At 33.9% G+C, this 15,724-nt stretch overlaps 1 protein-coding gene across 3 annotated transcripts in view; it reads right to left on the bottom strand.

The window, feature by feature from the left end:
* Nucleotides 1-3,654: 3,654 nt before the first annotated feature.
* Nucleotides 3,655-15,724, bottom strand: part of COL11A1 (collagen type XI alpha 1 chain) — a 200,861-nt gene continuing 188,791 nt past the window's right edge. For all 3 annotated transcript variants that reach the window (XM_060006424.1, XM_060006420.1, XM_060006422.1), the window contains 7 exons: nucleotides 15,661-15,696; nucleotides 15,513-15,566; nucleotides 13,746-13,995; nucleotides 10,719-10,831; nucleotides 9,218-9,286; nucleotides 6,567-6,800; nucleotides 3,655-5,324 (listed from right to left, as the gene is read on the bottom strand). In XM_060006424.1, the coding sequence (XP_059862407.1) occupies nucleotides 5,178-5,324; nucleotides 6,567-6,800; nucleotides 9,218-9,286; nucleotides 10,719-10,831; nucleotides 13,746-13,995; nucleotides 15,513-15,566; nucleotides 15,661-15,696 (903 nt within the window). In that variant the 3' untranslated portion in view covers nucleotides 3,655-5,177. The remainder of the gene's footprint in view (nucleotides 5,325-6,566; nucleotides 6,801-9,217; nucleotides 9,287-10,718; nucleotides 10,832-13,745; nucleotides 13,996-15,512; nucleotides 15,567-15,660; nucleotides 15,697-15,724) is intronic.

Raw genomic sequence — 15,724 nt, forward strand, 5'->3', positions numbered from 1 at the left:
AATTACTGTAATCGAAATCTGTATTATCACTCACTTAAATTTCCACAACAGTTTCATGATACTTGGTCCCCATTACCTGACTCATCTTACAGATCCATCCAGCATAGAATGCCTACTAGGTCGTTTCTGTAAAAACTGCCAAAAATAGTCATTCTAAACACAGCTTTCATTGTGACTGTCTTACTCAAGAACAAACATTCATTTAAAATTGTTTACTGCATAATATCCAAGCTCTTTCGCGTGATTTTCAAGCTATTACAACCCAACCCTAAACACAGGCCTTGGCCTCACACCAGGCCATGCCCTCTCATGACTGGGGCTTTATCAGACCCCTCCTCTTCTTCAGGTGCCACACCCACCTGTACCACTGGAATTCTTTCCTGGGTTTCCTCCTTAAAGTGGTCTTCCTTCTCACCTCCATACACACCTATCCAAACTCTACAGATATTTGCAGACGTGCCATCTCTTCACGAAACACACTCACAAACCAGCATTAATTGCTCTTTCAGTTCTCCAAACAAACATCTGTATAGTCAGAACCTTGACAATAAACTGTTTTTATTTTATTTTTTTAATAGATTTAATTTATTAAAATTAATTATTTTATTTATTTTTGGCTGCACTGGGCCTTTGTTGCTGCACGCAGACGTTCTCTAGTTGCAGCAAGCGGGGGCTACTCGTCATTGCGGTACACAGGCTTCTCATTGCGGTGGCTTCTCTTGTTGCGGAGCACGGGCTCCAGTAATTGTGGCATGCAGGCTCCAGAGCCCAGGCTTAGCAGTTGTGGTGCATGGACTTAGTTGCTCCGTGGCATGTGGGATCTTCCAGGACCAGGGCTTGAACCTGTGTCCCCTGCATTGGCAGGCGGATTCTTAACTACTGTGCCACCTGGGAAGTCCAAACTGCTCATTTAGATGTGATGGTTTTATCTCTTCTATTAATTTGTGATTAAGGATATAGCAAAGACACTTTCTGACCTAATTATTTTGTAAAGTTGAGTTTTTAATAGTGATGGTACTAAATCATATCCTCGGTCATTGATTAACTGATAAGTGACCATCAAGTTTTCTGGCATTGATGTTCTATGATTCAATGATTCAAAACCACTTGCCTCCACCTTTAGAAAATATTAACTTCAAAATTCTGCCCAGCCTACAGCTGCCCCCCTTCTGCTCTTTCACTGCAGGGGGCCCAGGTTCAATCCCTGGTCGGGGAACTAAGATTCCCCCAAACCGCACAGCACGGCAAAAAGAAAAAAAGAAAAAAAAAGAAAAGAAATGAGGATACTGCAGGGGTTGCCTATGCACTGATAACTGAACTTGGAATGTTTTAGCAGAATATATTCTGAAAGATTTTAAATTGTGAATAATTCTGCAATCTCTGGATCTCTGGGCTGCAGCTGCATTGAGGAATCATTAGTTGTATGACCACTACAGAGACATGAGACCAGCAAAATATAAAATTTGAGAGACCCTAAAACCAACTAAACTCATCCTTCTTGAGAGCAAAATACATCCCGGGGACTTGAGAAGCTCTGTCTGATGAATTCGGGATTCTTGGATATGGTATATGCTACTGCTTATTTTTTGTATCCTTTGTGAATCTCTGCAAGGCTTGTATTTTATGTGAGTCTGTTTGCTGATTTGGACATCTGTGATGCAGTTGGTACAGTGTTTTACTTTTTGAAAATTAAATCTTTATAAAAGTCTTGTGGGGTAGGTAGCACATATCATTAGCCACGTTTTATAAAGGAACATGTTAAGGTGATGATAGTAGAGGAGGAAATCTAGAGCAGTAGCAACTAATTATTTAACTCTTAGTATATATCAGTGTGCTAGGCCCTTAATTAACTCATTTATTTTGCAGCTATCCAGCATGCAGAGGACTATTTACTTGAAACTAATAAAGCTTAAGCTTCATAATCCTCTTTCACAGGCACCATCTAAGACCTTAGAGAGCTCCTAGAAATATGTTCATGTGGTCATATGATTGGTAAAATTTGCCAAAGATTCTTTAACCATGATCAGCTAAGAACATAGTCTATCCACTCCAACTTCCCCTTGGCATTCTTTCTTGTATTGGGTGGTGTGGAAGGAAACTGTAACGAGGAAATTTAATTAGGGATTCTTTTACTTGGGGTTTGTGGAATATGCTTACATGATGGAATATAATTATGTGGCTTGCAGTTATTATTTACTTATAATTAATGCCAGTATTCCCAGTATAGAAATGGCTTTCTGGAATAACCCTATCACCCACTGTGTTATGATAATGAAACAGAATTTATACCATAGTATGCATGTATCTTATGGTGCCCAGAATCTGAAATCTAGTGATAGTGGAGGAGCAACAAGGTAAAAAATGTATAGAATCAGAGGCTATTCTGCGGAAAAGTCTCACAAATTTATAGTGTGAAGTATAGTATGAAGGAAATATAAAAAAGCTTTTCCTGAATTTAAAATAATCTAAAATTTAAAAATACTCACCAATAACAGAATGTGACACTGAAACATCTCTAAGCTATTGATAATAAGAATTTTTAACCTAACATGTTAGAGAAACTTATTTCTATAAGAAATTTAAATTATAAAATTCTCATTTGAAGAGGCACTCAGAGATTGCAGCCAAAAAATATAAATAAATAAATAAGTAAACAAATAACCACATGGATAAAAGTGTTACAGAAGTACTTCAGAGAATTAATTAATAAAAACAATATTTTCTTGGATGTTCTGATATTTTTGGTATAGGTCCAGTTTTTAATTTAATGATTTGTTATAATATCTTTACTTCTTCTAAATAGTAATTTTTGTATTTTTTTATTTGTAATTTTGTATTATTTTTTTAAAGAGAATTGTACCAAACTTTACGTGCATCAGGCCCAGGACTTACCCATGCCTGTAAGGTCAATAATATTCTCCATAATTTACACATGAATAACTTATACATGCTGGGCCAAGACTAGAATGTTGTATAATATGCTTTTTCCTTTCCACTAGCTTCCTTTTGTCCAGACTAAATCAAGTATAAGAGAGAGAAAAAAATTTGATACTATGCAGAAGACCATATCCATACATGAAGGGTATAGAAAAGGATAGGTGATTTAGTTATTTATGCATTAATTCTACTGAGTGCCAAATCTGAAGCCATTTTTTTAAATGGACAAATGCAGCTTCCCCAATGCAGGTCAATATGCAAAACATTCTCTCATTTTTATGCATTCGTTAAAGTAAATACTCTGTTGTATGGGACTCCTCTTGATAGACAATATTATTTTATGTATGATTTAGAGACTATATTTCAAATAAAAGTTCTGGAAATTCTTTTAATGCTGAAATTGTGAACATATGTTTGAGACTTTGTAAAACATTTAATTATGAAAAACATTTCTTTGAAATTTTAAATATACCCTATCTTTATTTTGTTAATAGAGTATTACCATGCGGTGTTTTTATTTTAGAAATATGGAGAATTTAAACAGCTAATCTCTGAAGGATAATATTCTTTTTCAAAAGTGTAAAACTATTCTAACCTGGATGGTCAAGAAACAAAACCGAAAGCCTTTTCTGCAATAGAGAGTAATTTAAAACATGTTTAAGAAAGAGAATGACCAATCCAGGTAGACAAGACTTGAGTTTATTTATACGATTCATATCTCCCTTCTTGAAAGGACATTTACAAACTTGATTTCAAAAATAAAAGAACTTCTGAATGACAAATGTTCACGTTTTAATTTCAATATTACAGGTATGTTCTTTTGTGATAAATTATCAGTTGAAAATGTTCCAGTGAAATCTGCTATCAATTAACTTAACACTTCATATAAGAAATAATAAAACATTTATTTTCAAGTCTTACATATATTACTTAAAATAGATACAAAGTTCAGTGTGTAATTTTAAAATTTCACTGCTATTTCAAGCTACCTGAAAGAAAATGCCTTAGTGGAAAAAAATGTTTTGATTGTTTTTACTAAGTATGACTTTTAAAACAAGCACTGTTAGTAACAGTCCACCCATATGTTATTTAGCAATTAGGTAGGTCAAATAATGCATGATATTATCTTGAAAGAAAAGAAATAATAGTTGTTGGGCAGGTGCAGGTAAAATAATATTTGGAGACTATTATAATATGCAACTTATAATCAAATTCAAGAAATTGATTAAAAATATAACATTGAACAAATTCATAAATAATTGTTTAGTTTCCATCTTTTAATATTAACCTCACTGGTTGAAGCACACTGAAGACAATAAGATAAGGTAGTAAAAAAACTGTACATCTGATTGATTGCTTGATGGAGGCATCAATTTGTTAAAACAGCTTCTCATACATATTTTCCTGTCCAAAAATATAAACTTGCTTATTTTCCACATATACAAGTATCCTGTGAAATCCTGGACTCTGAAAAGAAAAAGGTTGAGGTATAGCATTGAATAAAGCATTAAAATGTATGATGTTTTTGGCTGAAATTCAGCAAAATTACGAACAGTAGAGAAGAGTTGATCGGAGTGTGCTTCCAAAAGTCTTCCAGGTTTTGCCCTCTGAGAAATTTGTTGGCGACATCAAATAATTGAACTCTTCAACATCAATATATACAAAGGCATTTTATTATTCATCAAAGAAAGGGAATTAGAGTCATCGGAAATTGCAACTTTATTTTTTCATGATACATGTATTTATTGCCATCATAGTTCTGCAGTTGTCATAAAATTAGAGTCAGATGGAATTCAGAGACACATGCAAGTTTTGGAAATGGACACATAGATAACAGTATAGAACTGTACATAAAATAATTACAATTTATTAAACACACTGTTTTAGCACATCCTTGATGGATGGGAATGAGCACCATGTCTTTTATGAATATATATTTTTCTCTTTTTTTTTCTACAGCACCAAAGAAATCCAAATAGGAAAAGAAGAGATGAAAATTGGGAATCAAGAATAAGGCCTGTTTCCATCTTAGCCACACTATCTTATATTTTTTATGATTTTCAAAGTTTTTTTCATGTGATTCTGCTCCCACAAGGGCATCGATATTTCCTAATTGGTACATATATACGTAGCAAGTTATTTTCTACACCATTCTTATTCAAAACTTGCATGTGGCATAAAATGGGTTGGTGGCACCAAGGTATATTTTCTGTTGATTTCATATGTTCTTTGTCCTAATCTTAGCCAAGAAAACAAACAGGACCAACTTCAAATCCAAACTTCTGATTCTGATCACCAAAGTCATTGATCATTACATCAACGATAGGTACTTGGTCAATTTTTGGTGTATTGATTTCAATCACAGTCTTTTCATAGCCTTTTCTGGACTGTAAAGTTAAGCAGAAATAAAAAGTTATACAATCATTTTATATTTTTAAAATATGTTATTTTTTCTTAAGCTTCTGAGTGGACATAAGAAGGTAAGAAAGAAGAGAGTGGAAAACTAATTTGCCATTATCTTTGTAGTAATTAACTCTTCTTGTTATCACTGATGTCATATGTAGTTTTAAGTTTTGAAAGTTGACCGTATTTAATACTTAGCCATAATTACTCAAGATAATGCTGTAATATACTGCACAGTTGGAGAGAATCTTACTGAACTGAAAAATACATTTTAACATGAAAACTGATATTGGTACTGGGTCATACCCTTACATAAATAATATATCCTTACCATTATTATAATAATTCTATATGTATATATACACACACATAAATATATATGTATATATACACACAGACAAATTTGCTAAGAAAAATTGGAACGCAGTATAGGAATTATAATGCAAGAAGTCTAAAGCTGAAGCATTTCTATTGCTATGTATTAATTTTATGAATAATTATCAATACATTATATTGGGAAATCCTAAACACTTTCTCCTTTTACATGCATTATGGTCTCTTCTTTGATCTATGTGTAACCTACTCACTTTGTTTATTTGTAATTGTGACTTCTCTTCACTCATCAGCTAAGACAATAAGCTTTTTAGGATGCTCTATTGGTCATTTGCTCTTACGAAATTACCATATGTGTGAGAAAGACAGTTCCAGAGGATAAAAATAGCAAAATGCTAATAACTGACTAAATTGTTGTAACATAGTACCAATAAGCATGCCCCTATAAGCAAAATACAGAGGTAAGAATTATCTATGGTATAAACAGTATAATGATGATTCCTTTATCTGTCATGTTAGAGTCATGAATTAAGGAGGGAAATGAAATAAGGCTCTTGATTTTTTTCTTTTTTTTCATTTCAGGAGTATCTAGCTGTAATAGTATTCAAATATCAGGAATAATTCCATAAAAATAACATACGATCCGAGACTACCTTCTGTTATGACTTTTAAAATGTGTCTATATGTATGTTTCAGAGATTCTGTGTCTCTGTGTGTGTTTGTGTGTGAATATTAGTGGTCTCTAATATACTGTAATATGTCAGTGTTAAGCATCAAATCTTAATAACAATTGACATCCACTTCATGACAGAAATCTGACTTAGGGCCAAAGTGTAATGGTTACACACTACTTCTCACCTCTGTGAAAGAAGGCAAGCAGAGATTATACTTACCGCACAGCCATCATATAAGGCTTTGATGTAAGGGTTGTTGTCATAGGACATCTCCTCATCATTCGATCCCAGGAACCGAAGTGCTTTGTCATAGCTTCCTGATGACACATCGTACCAGGCTGCTGACTGATGACAGCTGTAGGTGAAATTTTGCCGAGCAGAAGCAGTCAGCAGTTTCAGGAATGTCATTTGCACCATATTAATGGAATTGCCTTCCACATCTAAATATGAAAGCTGGGAATAAGAGGATAAAGAGACACATAAAGACTCTTTTACTCTTTTCTGTTGTAAAAGAATAAAATCACTGTCAACGGTGAACTGTGATCCCAGAAGCATGTGGATGCATCAATAGACCCATTTTCACTTAATGAAAGAAAGTATGCATTGAGAGTCAGAAGACCCAGATATAGGACTTTATGAAATCAGGATGTACTCCCACCTTAGGTACTGTCAGCAATACTTATTTTGGAAAAAAATCACTTTACTTCTATATATACTTCAGTTTCCTAATCAGTCAGTAAGTATTACAAAAAATGCCTTTGTTTCCAAGAAATCTATCATTATATTTGTGTAACTTTTTTTTTGTCTGTTTTTTTTTTTGTTGTTGTTTGTTTGTTTTTGCGGTACACGGGCCTCTCACTGTTGTGGCCTCTCCCATTGCGGAGCACAGGCTCCAGACGCGCAGGCCCAGTGGCCATGGCTCACGGGCCCAGCTGCTCCGCGGCATGTGGGGTCTTCCCAGACCGGGGCACGAACCCGTGTCCCCTGCATCGGCAGGCGGACTCTCAACAACTGTGCCACCAGGGAAGCCCTATTTGTGTAACTTTTTAAATAATAGAGTGGTAATATAGTAAAAATGAAAACTGAGGAATCTCAGTGCAATGCAAAGGTTATTTTTATGTTGTTTGATTTCACCTATTTTCCTAACGTATCTACTTGACAAATTTTTCAACATGTTCTTGAATTTTTCATTTTGGCGACACAGTCTTCAAAGAGGTTTTTGGTCTTCTAATTTTCAGCACAGACCTGCTTGTTTGTCTGTTCTCGGATGATGTACTTATATTCATCATTGTATCACCAGCACCAAGCATATTGCCCAAGACACGCAAGTGAATATTTGTTGTTCAGGAAATACTTATTTTGTATTTAGAGCAGGAAAACAGTCTTAACTGCAAATTATTAAGAACTCATTTGTCAAGCTCATAATTTGTTTTATTGTATATAAATAAACTATCTGGGATCAGCTGAAACATAAACCTATATTTAAAAAAAAATTAAGAAATTCGCCCAGATTATAGATTCACTCAATATAAAGGCAGTTATCTGTGACTTTCCTCCTTTTTGTTGATTCTACTTAATTCTTACTGATTAACAGTTCAGATGATGAGGATCCTTGAGAGGTTGGAGAAAAACAAAAAACAAAAAACAACAACTGGGAAATCCACTCTAAGGAAAACAAAACAAAACAGCAACAAATAAAAGCACACACAGAGTTCTATCTGTGCATGTATCTTTATCTCATACAAAGATACAAATGTAACATGGATATTTAATATGTGACTGGAAGACTGAACTAGACAGTTACGTCAAGTGGAGAACTTCACTAATATGAGTAGGTTCTTATAGGATAATAACTGTGTAAATAGTCATCAATGGAAAAGAATACCTTTTTTAAAGAATGTTAAGCTATTGAATAATTATCTGAATAACTGAAAAACATTCATTTAAATACATTATAATTAACATTTTAAACACATATATATTTTTAAACAGCTTTTAAATGCAAATTTAGTTTTGGCATCCAATTTTAAAATCTCTATAAAATGATTGATCACGAACTGGTAATTGTATGGAAATATTTAAGTAAACATGTGCTACAATATGTAAAAGGTCAGGTCAGTCAGCTAACTTTATTTCCAGATGTAACTATCGGAAAAAAGTTTCACATTCCAAAAGTTCTTACTGAAATTGCAAACAAAGAATAAATTAGTTTTCAAGTATAACGGAAGTGAAATAGGGTCAGAGATACTAAATAGACATTATATTTTCTATATCTGATATTTCTAACATAATCCATTTTTATGATATCTATCTCAGGTACTTAGGGAAATGCATACTTTATTTGATCTTAATATTTTAGTAAATTTAATATATTTCCATTTATTTTGATACAAAAATTTTAGACTTCTCTCTAAAATACCAAAGTGGTCTAAGAGGGAGGTGGGAGGAATTGGGAGATTGGAATTGACATATATACACTACTGATACTATGTATACAATAGTTAACTATGAGAACCTACTGTATAGCACAGGGAACTCAACTCAATGCTCTGTGGTGACCCAAATGGGAAGGAAATCCCAAAAAAGAGGGGATATATGTATACGTATAGCTGATTCACTTTGCTGTACAGTAGAAACTGACACAACATTGTAAAGCAGCCATACTCCAATAAAAATAAAAAAAAAAACAAAAAAACGGCCAAAAAACCACAAAGTGGTCTAAGATTTAGATAGAGCAAACTAGGGAATACATGGAATCCTGCTTTTTATAATTTAGACGTTCACAGTAAGGGTCTAGAGATTATATAATTTGAACTTGTATTATGTAAGAGCTTCAAAATAAACCACTTCATGCTGAGGTAATAACATACCAGTTTTCCTCTCTTAAATTCACTAAACCAGCTTCTTGGTTTCTCCTTTGGCCATGATGAAATTCTTACCTGTTGCAAAGGAACAGGAAAATTAGAAAGTAGGTTAAAATTATGAACAGTATTGTTTATGTATATATCAGTAATTTTCAGTAAGACTAGGATGCTAAAGAGTTTTTAAAATGGTCTATCCTGGATTATACAAAATAAGGTAAAAAGCAAAACTTGAGATAGATGTTGTGAATTCCAATTTAGTGAAGCCTGAGTCATTTTTTTTCCTGTTTTCTTTAATTGCTCAAAAAGAAGGGGGTGGGAAATAACTTGGTAAAGGCATACTAAGGGTTGGCTGTAGGGGACATGGGTGGAACTCTTAGGTAACCCCTTGCAAAGGAAACCCTCACAATGCCAGTTAGCATCTGCCATCAAGGCAGATACCTTGAGTATTTCACAGCCAAGGGAGGCATCCTGAAGCATCCAGCTAGTAACTCAGGGTGGGATGCTATGGAAAAGTCATTGACAGGAAGCAAGCCCATTATTCCCTGCTGGAGAAAATGTTTAGAGTCTTTTATAGATCTGAATTTATTGTTTTGCTTTACAAAGATCAGCAAAAATAAAGGTATATAAGCCTCACTAGGTATATAGGCCTCACTATAGGGAATTTGAGTAATCCTGTAAGGGGAGGCATTTCCATTTTCCCACACTTCTTTGTGGGTTAGAGGAGCTTTATTCTGCTTCCCCAAATGCAAAGTGTGGTTGGGAAACAGAAATTGCTTTGTCTCCTGCCCCATCCTTCACTTACAAACTAAATGTCTCTCCTAAAGAGATTACACACTTAAAGCTACTTTGTCTTAAGGAGTTTCCGTGCCTCTGCATGCCTACGCCACTTCCTAAGAAGAATGTGATTTACTAAAACAATACAAATAACGTCAAAATTTCCCACCTATAAAATGTTTGGAGAATGTAATTATGCTAGTGAAAAATCTTTCCTTATATTAATAATTTGCCTGTAACTTTAAAGATAGAGCTCACATGTATTAATATTGCTAGGTGAAAATCAAGGAATGTGTTTGAAGAGACTAAACATTTAAAATGTACAGAAGTGCAGAGAATACTCTTATCTTATGTGAAAGAATCGTTCTCTATAAAATTGTGTATTTTGAGCATAATATACAGCTGTGAGTTCTACCACGTGGTAATTGGAAAGAATACTACGCATGCACTAAAATCTGAGAATCAGCTGTGCTGTGTCATGGAAAGCCATAGAATTTTAGAGAGCAAACAGGTGCACAAAGAATACATCTGGGTAAAAAATAAGAAAAGAAGTATTTGTCAACTCTGTCACTTTGGTGTCTTATTCATATTTATGCAAATGAAATGCTCTAATTACCCTGTAAGAAAAGCAGATAAATGAAAATATGACAGTATAATTTTCCTGCTTAGTTCAATATTGCAAAAACATGGCAGGAACTGTCAACAGTCACCACCAAAACAGATTGGTACTTACGCCCTCTGACTTTCTGTCTGGATAAATGCAAGTCTCACCACCAGATGTGAAATTACAGTAAACTTTGAAGGAATCTCCTGAGCAGCCTTGGTTAGGATCAATCCAATATTCACCTGGAAGTAGGAAAAAATACGTCATACAAATACATTTATACCCAAAACTGAATATATTATATACCAAATTTTATTAGAGAAATAAGGAAAAATGAATATTCATTCATCTTTTCATTCATCTTTTTCCACATGAATCACTTTTATGTTTTTGGTCATATTGAGGTACATGTTTGAATACTTAAAGAGCAACGCTTTGTCTTTGCCAAATGCTCCCATACGCTCTGCCTGGAACATTCTTTTTTTTAATCTTAGCATGCCTATTACTTTTAGGTTTCAGCTTAAATGCCACCTCCTCAAATATTAACATTCTCTTATCCATGTGTAATAAATTGCAAGCACATTAGGATGAGATATACCTGACTCTAAATACCATATGTATTATTTACTACTTAAGTAATCTGAGTATAATAATCAATATATTTTTCCTTGATTTATTTATCTGTAATGATGGAGGTGAGAGTATCCACTTAGCCTCAAGTATCATAATTTTGCACTACTTTACAGGAAAAACTTCATGCAGTAAGTGTACTCCCCCTTTGAACGGGCTCCTAAGAAGAAAGTCTATTTTATATATTTAAATGCAGTTTGCTATTAATTCTATTATCTAAATGGTACAGAACAAATTTTATCACGTGAATGACCATGATGATTAATTTGGTGTTAGGTGAGTAAAGATGGTAAGTAGTGGGGCTGACAAAATGTTATCCCTTAAGTAATAGACAATGGAGCTTTTATTAAACAAGAATTATTGGGATACAGACTTGATATACATGTGATGATTACTTTGCTTTCCTCTTACCATTTTTCATGCTGACACTTCATTTCAAATATTAATTTGAATTATGTCAATCCACTGATTGTGAACTTTGAACAACTTAAAAGCTCCAACTGCTTAGCTTAGTACTGGAACTCCTGAAAATCTAATGCCAGTTTGCTTTTTGAAATAAATTCTTTAACAAAAAATTTACACTTTTTCTGATCGCGCCACTTATAAGTTCACATCTGGAACAAATTGAAATTCACAGGAAAAATTTATAAAAGAAAATAAAAATCATCAAAGATTTTACCAACTGGAATAGCCATGCTTAATCTTTGATATTTCTTAGGGTTTTAAAGAATATATAATTTTGAATTATATGGTAAGCATTATTTTTACCTTGTCTTATTCAGTCAACATTGTTACTAAATATTCTTTCAAATAACATGTACTTAATTACTAAAATACCTTTATGGCTTCATGCCATTTCAGCTTGCAAAAGATTTCATAGGAACCCTCTAATTTTGGAGAGCAGAGGAAATCTGTATCTGTCATAATTTGCTATTATAAATATTTATGGTTTACCTGTCTCCATCATTACACAATAGTAGCCCGAGGGCATTATTCTTTATATTTATCTGTGAATCTCTGCATGAATAACAGTGCCTGGCACCAATAAGTTAATAAATAAACATTTAATTGTAATTAATTAAAATTTAATTAATTAAAGAATTAATAAAGCTAGTTAATATATGGAAAACACAGGGAACTGTAGTCCATAGTGAGCTTTCCATCCCCAAAATTTACAAAATTTTTTTCTTGACTGCTCAGGTTCTAATTAATCACACGTTGTTTTATATTGTCAGTACAGGCTGTCATCTTTTACATTTGATTTTCAGTCACATATGTATGACTATATTAGCTAGATCAGAAGTTTGGGTCATTCTCCTTATAACTCACTGAATTAATGTGAAACTAAATGTATCTTTTTCAAATAAATATATTATAAATTTGAATACATTTGACAGCAGTTTGTAAAGCACCCTTAATAATTAACTGTGTTTTCCTTTTAACGGGCTGTGCTTAAGATAGGAGATTTTTTCTTTCTTTTTTTTTTTTTTTTCCGGTACGTGGGCCTCTCACTGTTGTGGCCTCTCCCGTTGCGGAGCACAGCCGGACGCGCAGGCTCAGCGGCCATGGCTCACGGGCCTAGCTGCTCCGCGGAATGTGGGATCTTCCCGGACCGGGGCAAGAACCCTTGTCCCCTGCACCGGCAGGCGGACTCTCAACCACTGCGCCACCAGGGAAGCCCAAGATAGGAGATTTTAAGACATTCTTTGTCATAAAAAATGTCTCTTCCTGAATTGCGTGAAACTTTTTATCTATACTGAGTTATTTAGATCTCAGTTACAACATTCATTATATGATCGATAGTGGGAAATAACGTAGTCCCACAAGTAAACAGAGTGGCAAAGTATTTCCACATAAAGTGGGAGATTTAAAATCAGATATAGATCTGCCCCTTGTTAGTTTAGTATTGTGTGAGTTAGTCACTTAACTTAGGGTACTTGGAACTCTTTCCTTCTCAGAATAGGTATGTAAAAGTTTTGTCAAATAATAGGTATAGAAAATTATCCTGATTATTATTACAAATAAATTGTTCACAGTTGTTCTGGTATTCATGGATCAGTGAAATAAATTTTTGCCTCAAACTATCCTAATTCTTAAATATTCTGTTCAAATCATTGCTAAACTGATAGGTCACATATGATTCAGTTATGCTATTTAATCATTAATGCAAAGTAAGTTAGGATATAGGATATAAATATAGTAGCATGCACATATGTGTACACACATCAAACCCATTCTGTGATGGTTATTACAAGGAAAATTACATTTGTTTTATCTATAATCATCCAAAATGAACTTGTCATAATTTAATGAAACCTTGCTTAACAAGACAAAGATTTTCCAGAGCAGACGTTGTTTTAACAGTGTAAATGACTTTTTCTGTCTACAAAATTGGAATTAATAATTGTTCACTCTCGTTTTATTTAGAGACTATATTAAACATTTAACTAGAATTAATGAGCTGACAATGCACCTTGGTAACTTAGAGGCTCAGTGCATTTGCTTGGTCATGCATTATTAACATACCATCTGGGAAGTCAGGATGGCTGAGTTGCAGATCTTTGCAAGTTCGGGCTGGGTTGGTCTGTGTACCCATTGGAAACTTCATATGCTCAATGTCTTGTTTCAAGGAATTGAGGGAACCAAATATTTCCTCCATTCCATCAGTGTAATCCAGAATATTATCACCTGCATCTGATTGGATGTTTTCTGTATGTCTTCTTGTTTTTTTGGGTGACAAGATTGGTAAAGGCTGTATGACTTCACCCGGTGGACCCTGTAAAAGAGATGGATGTGCATGTAACTGTTTCCTAAGGTAAAATATTCTGTAGATATTAGTTATTACTGTTGTTATTGTTATAAGAACTTATAGTTTGTTTAACTTTTCACTGTTTTCCCTATTTTCGATGTTTTCTCTAATTGTTAAAATACACGTATTATGTACATATATCTCTTTATATATAAACTTTGTGAATTCTTTTAAAAAGAATCTAGTGGAGATATTGAGGTAGGCAATTCAGATGATTTCTGGACCTTTTTATATACATGTAACATAGCACAGATTTGTGTGTACATATGTTATATCCATTACTTTCTTATATATTAATTAGTCCTTATTTACATGTCCTATCTCTGCAACTAGATTTTAATCTCTGAAGCTTAAAACAATAATTTAAAGTTCTTGTGCTATATAATGAGTTGTCTATTGTGCTTGAAAATAATTCATATCATGTTTAAAAATACACATTAGCTGGTTCCAAACATCTATAACTTTATAAATAAACAAAATTAAAAGAAGTGCAATCAGACTTGAATTTATATATGTGTAAGAGTAGAACTACACCAAATAGTTAATCCGTATTGTTATGGATTGAACTGTGTCCCACAAAAATTCATACGTGGAAGTCCTAAGCTGCAGTAACTCAGAGGAAGACCTTATTTAGAAATGAGGTGGCTGTAGATATAATTAATAAAGTGAAATGAGGGCCTAAGGGTGGGTCCTCTTCCAATACGACACGTATCCTTCTAAAATAAAAAAATCTGGGCACAGAGACACACATAGACAGAAGACCATGTGAGGAGACACAAGGAGAAGAGAACCATCTACAAGCCAAGGAGAGAAGTCTCAAACAGATGTTTACCCCACACCCCTCAGAAGAAACCAATGCAGCTGACACTTTGATCTAAGACTTCTGGCTTCTAGAACTATTATATAATACATTTCTATTATTTGAGCCATGTAGTTTGTAATACTTTGTTATTGCCATCCTAGCAAACTAATACACATATAACTTGGAAACAAGTTCAAGAAGGAAGCCTCAAATTTTTTCACATGGATCTAACAGGCTTGTGTGAAGCCTGGAAAATGTCAGTGCTAAAAAAGTGGTAACTATTATCATTGCTTTTATTATTATCATTATATGCAGTAGGAAAAAAATGTCAAGCATCTGAACTTTTGTTTTTATTCCTAGTCGGGTATTAATGTATCTTTGTGGCATACAACCAGTTGTTTTCATGAAAATGTGACATGAAAAATATATTATTTTCTTGAAAAACTAATAAAGGCAAGATTATTACAATAGTTAAGGTATCTTTACATTCAAAGAGTGAAGCCAATTAAAAGACAAGTGTTGGCATGTAGACCTGAGTACTTAATTAAGGTAGTTGCTATTTCCTAGAAAATCAGCACTTTGACAGAATATGCTTTTTAATCCTTCTTATAAATTCAGAGAAATCACTGGCAGTCTCAGGATGCTAACTGTCAGAATATCACGCTTTTTACCATGCACTTACCGGAGGCCCAGGAGGCCCTGGAAGACCACTGTCACCCTTCTGGCCAGCAGGTCCCTGTTAGAAAGAATAAGGAACAACATAAATAGAGAACAAAGCATTTGAGTAGGTGTCACTGAAAAATTTAGATGCCAAAGAGAAAGGTACTTACAGTAGAGCCTTTGGTACCCTTTGAACCTTGAGGACCCTGGAAAATGCAAAGGCAAAAGTACACA

The sequence above is a fragment of the Delphinus delphis genome, chromosome 1 (assembly GCF_949987515.2).
Source record: "Delphinus delphis chromosome 1, mDelDel1.2, whole genome shotgun sequence".
NCBI lineage: Eukaryota > Metazoa > Chordata > Mammalia > Artiodactyla > Delphinidae > Delphinus > Delphinus delphis.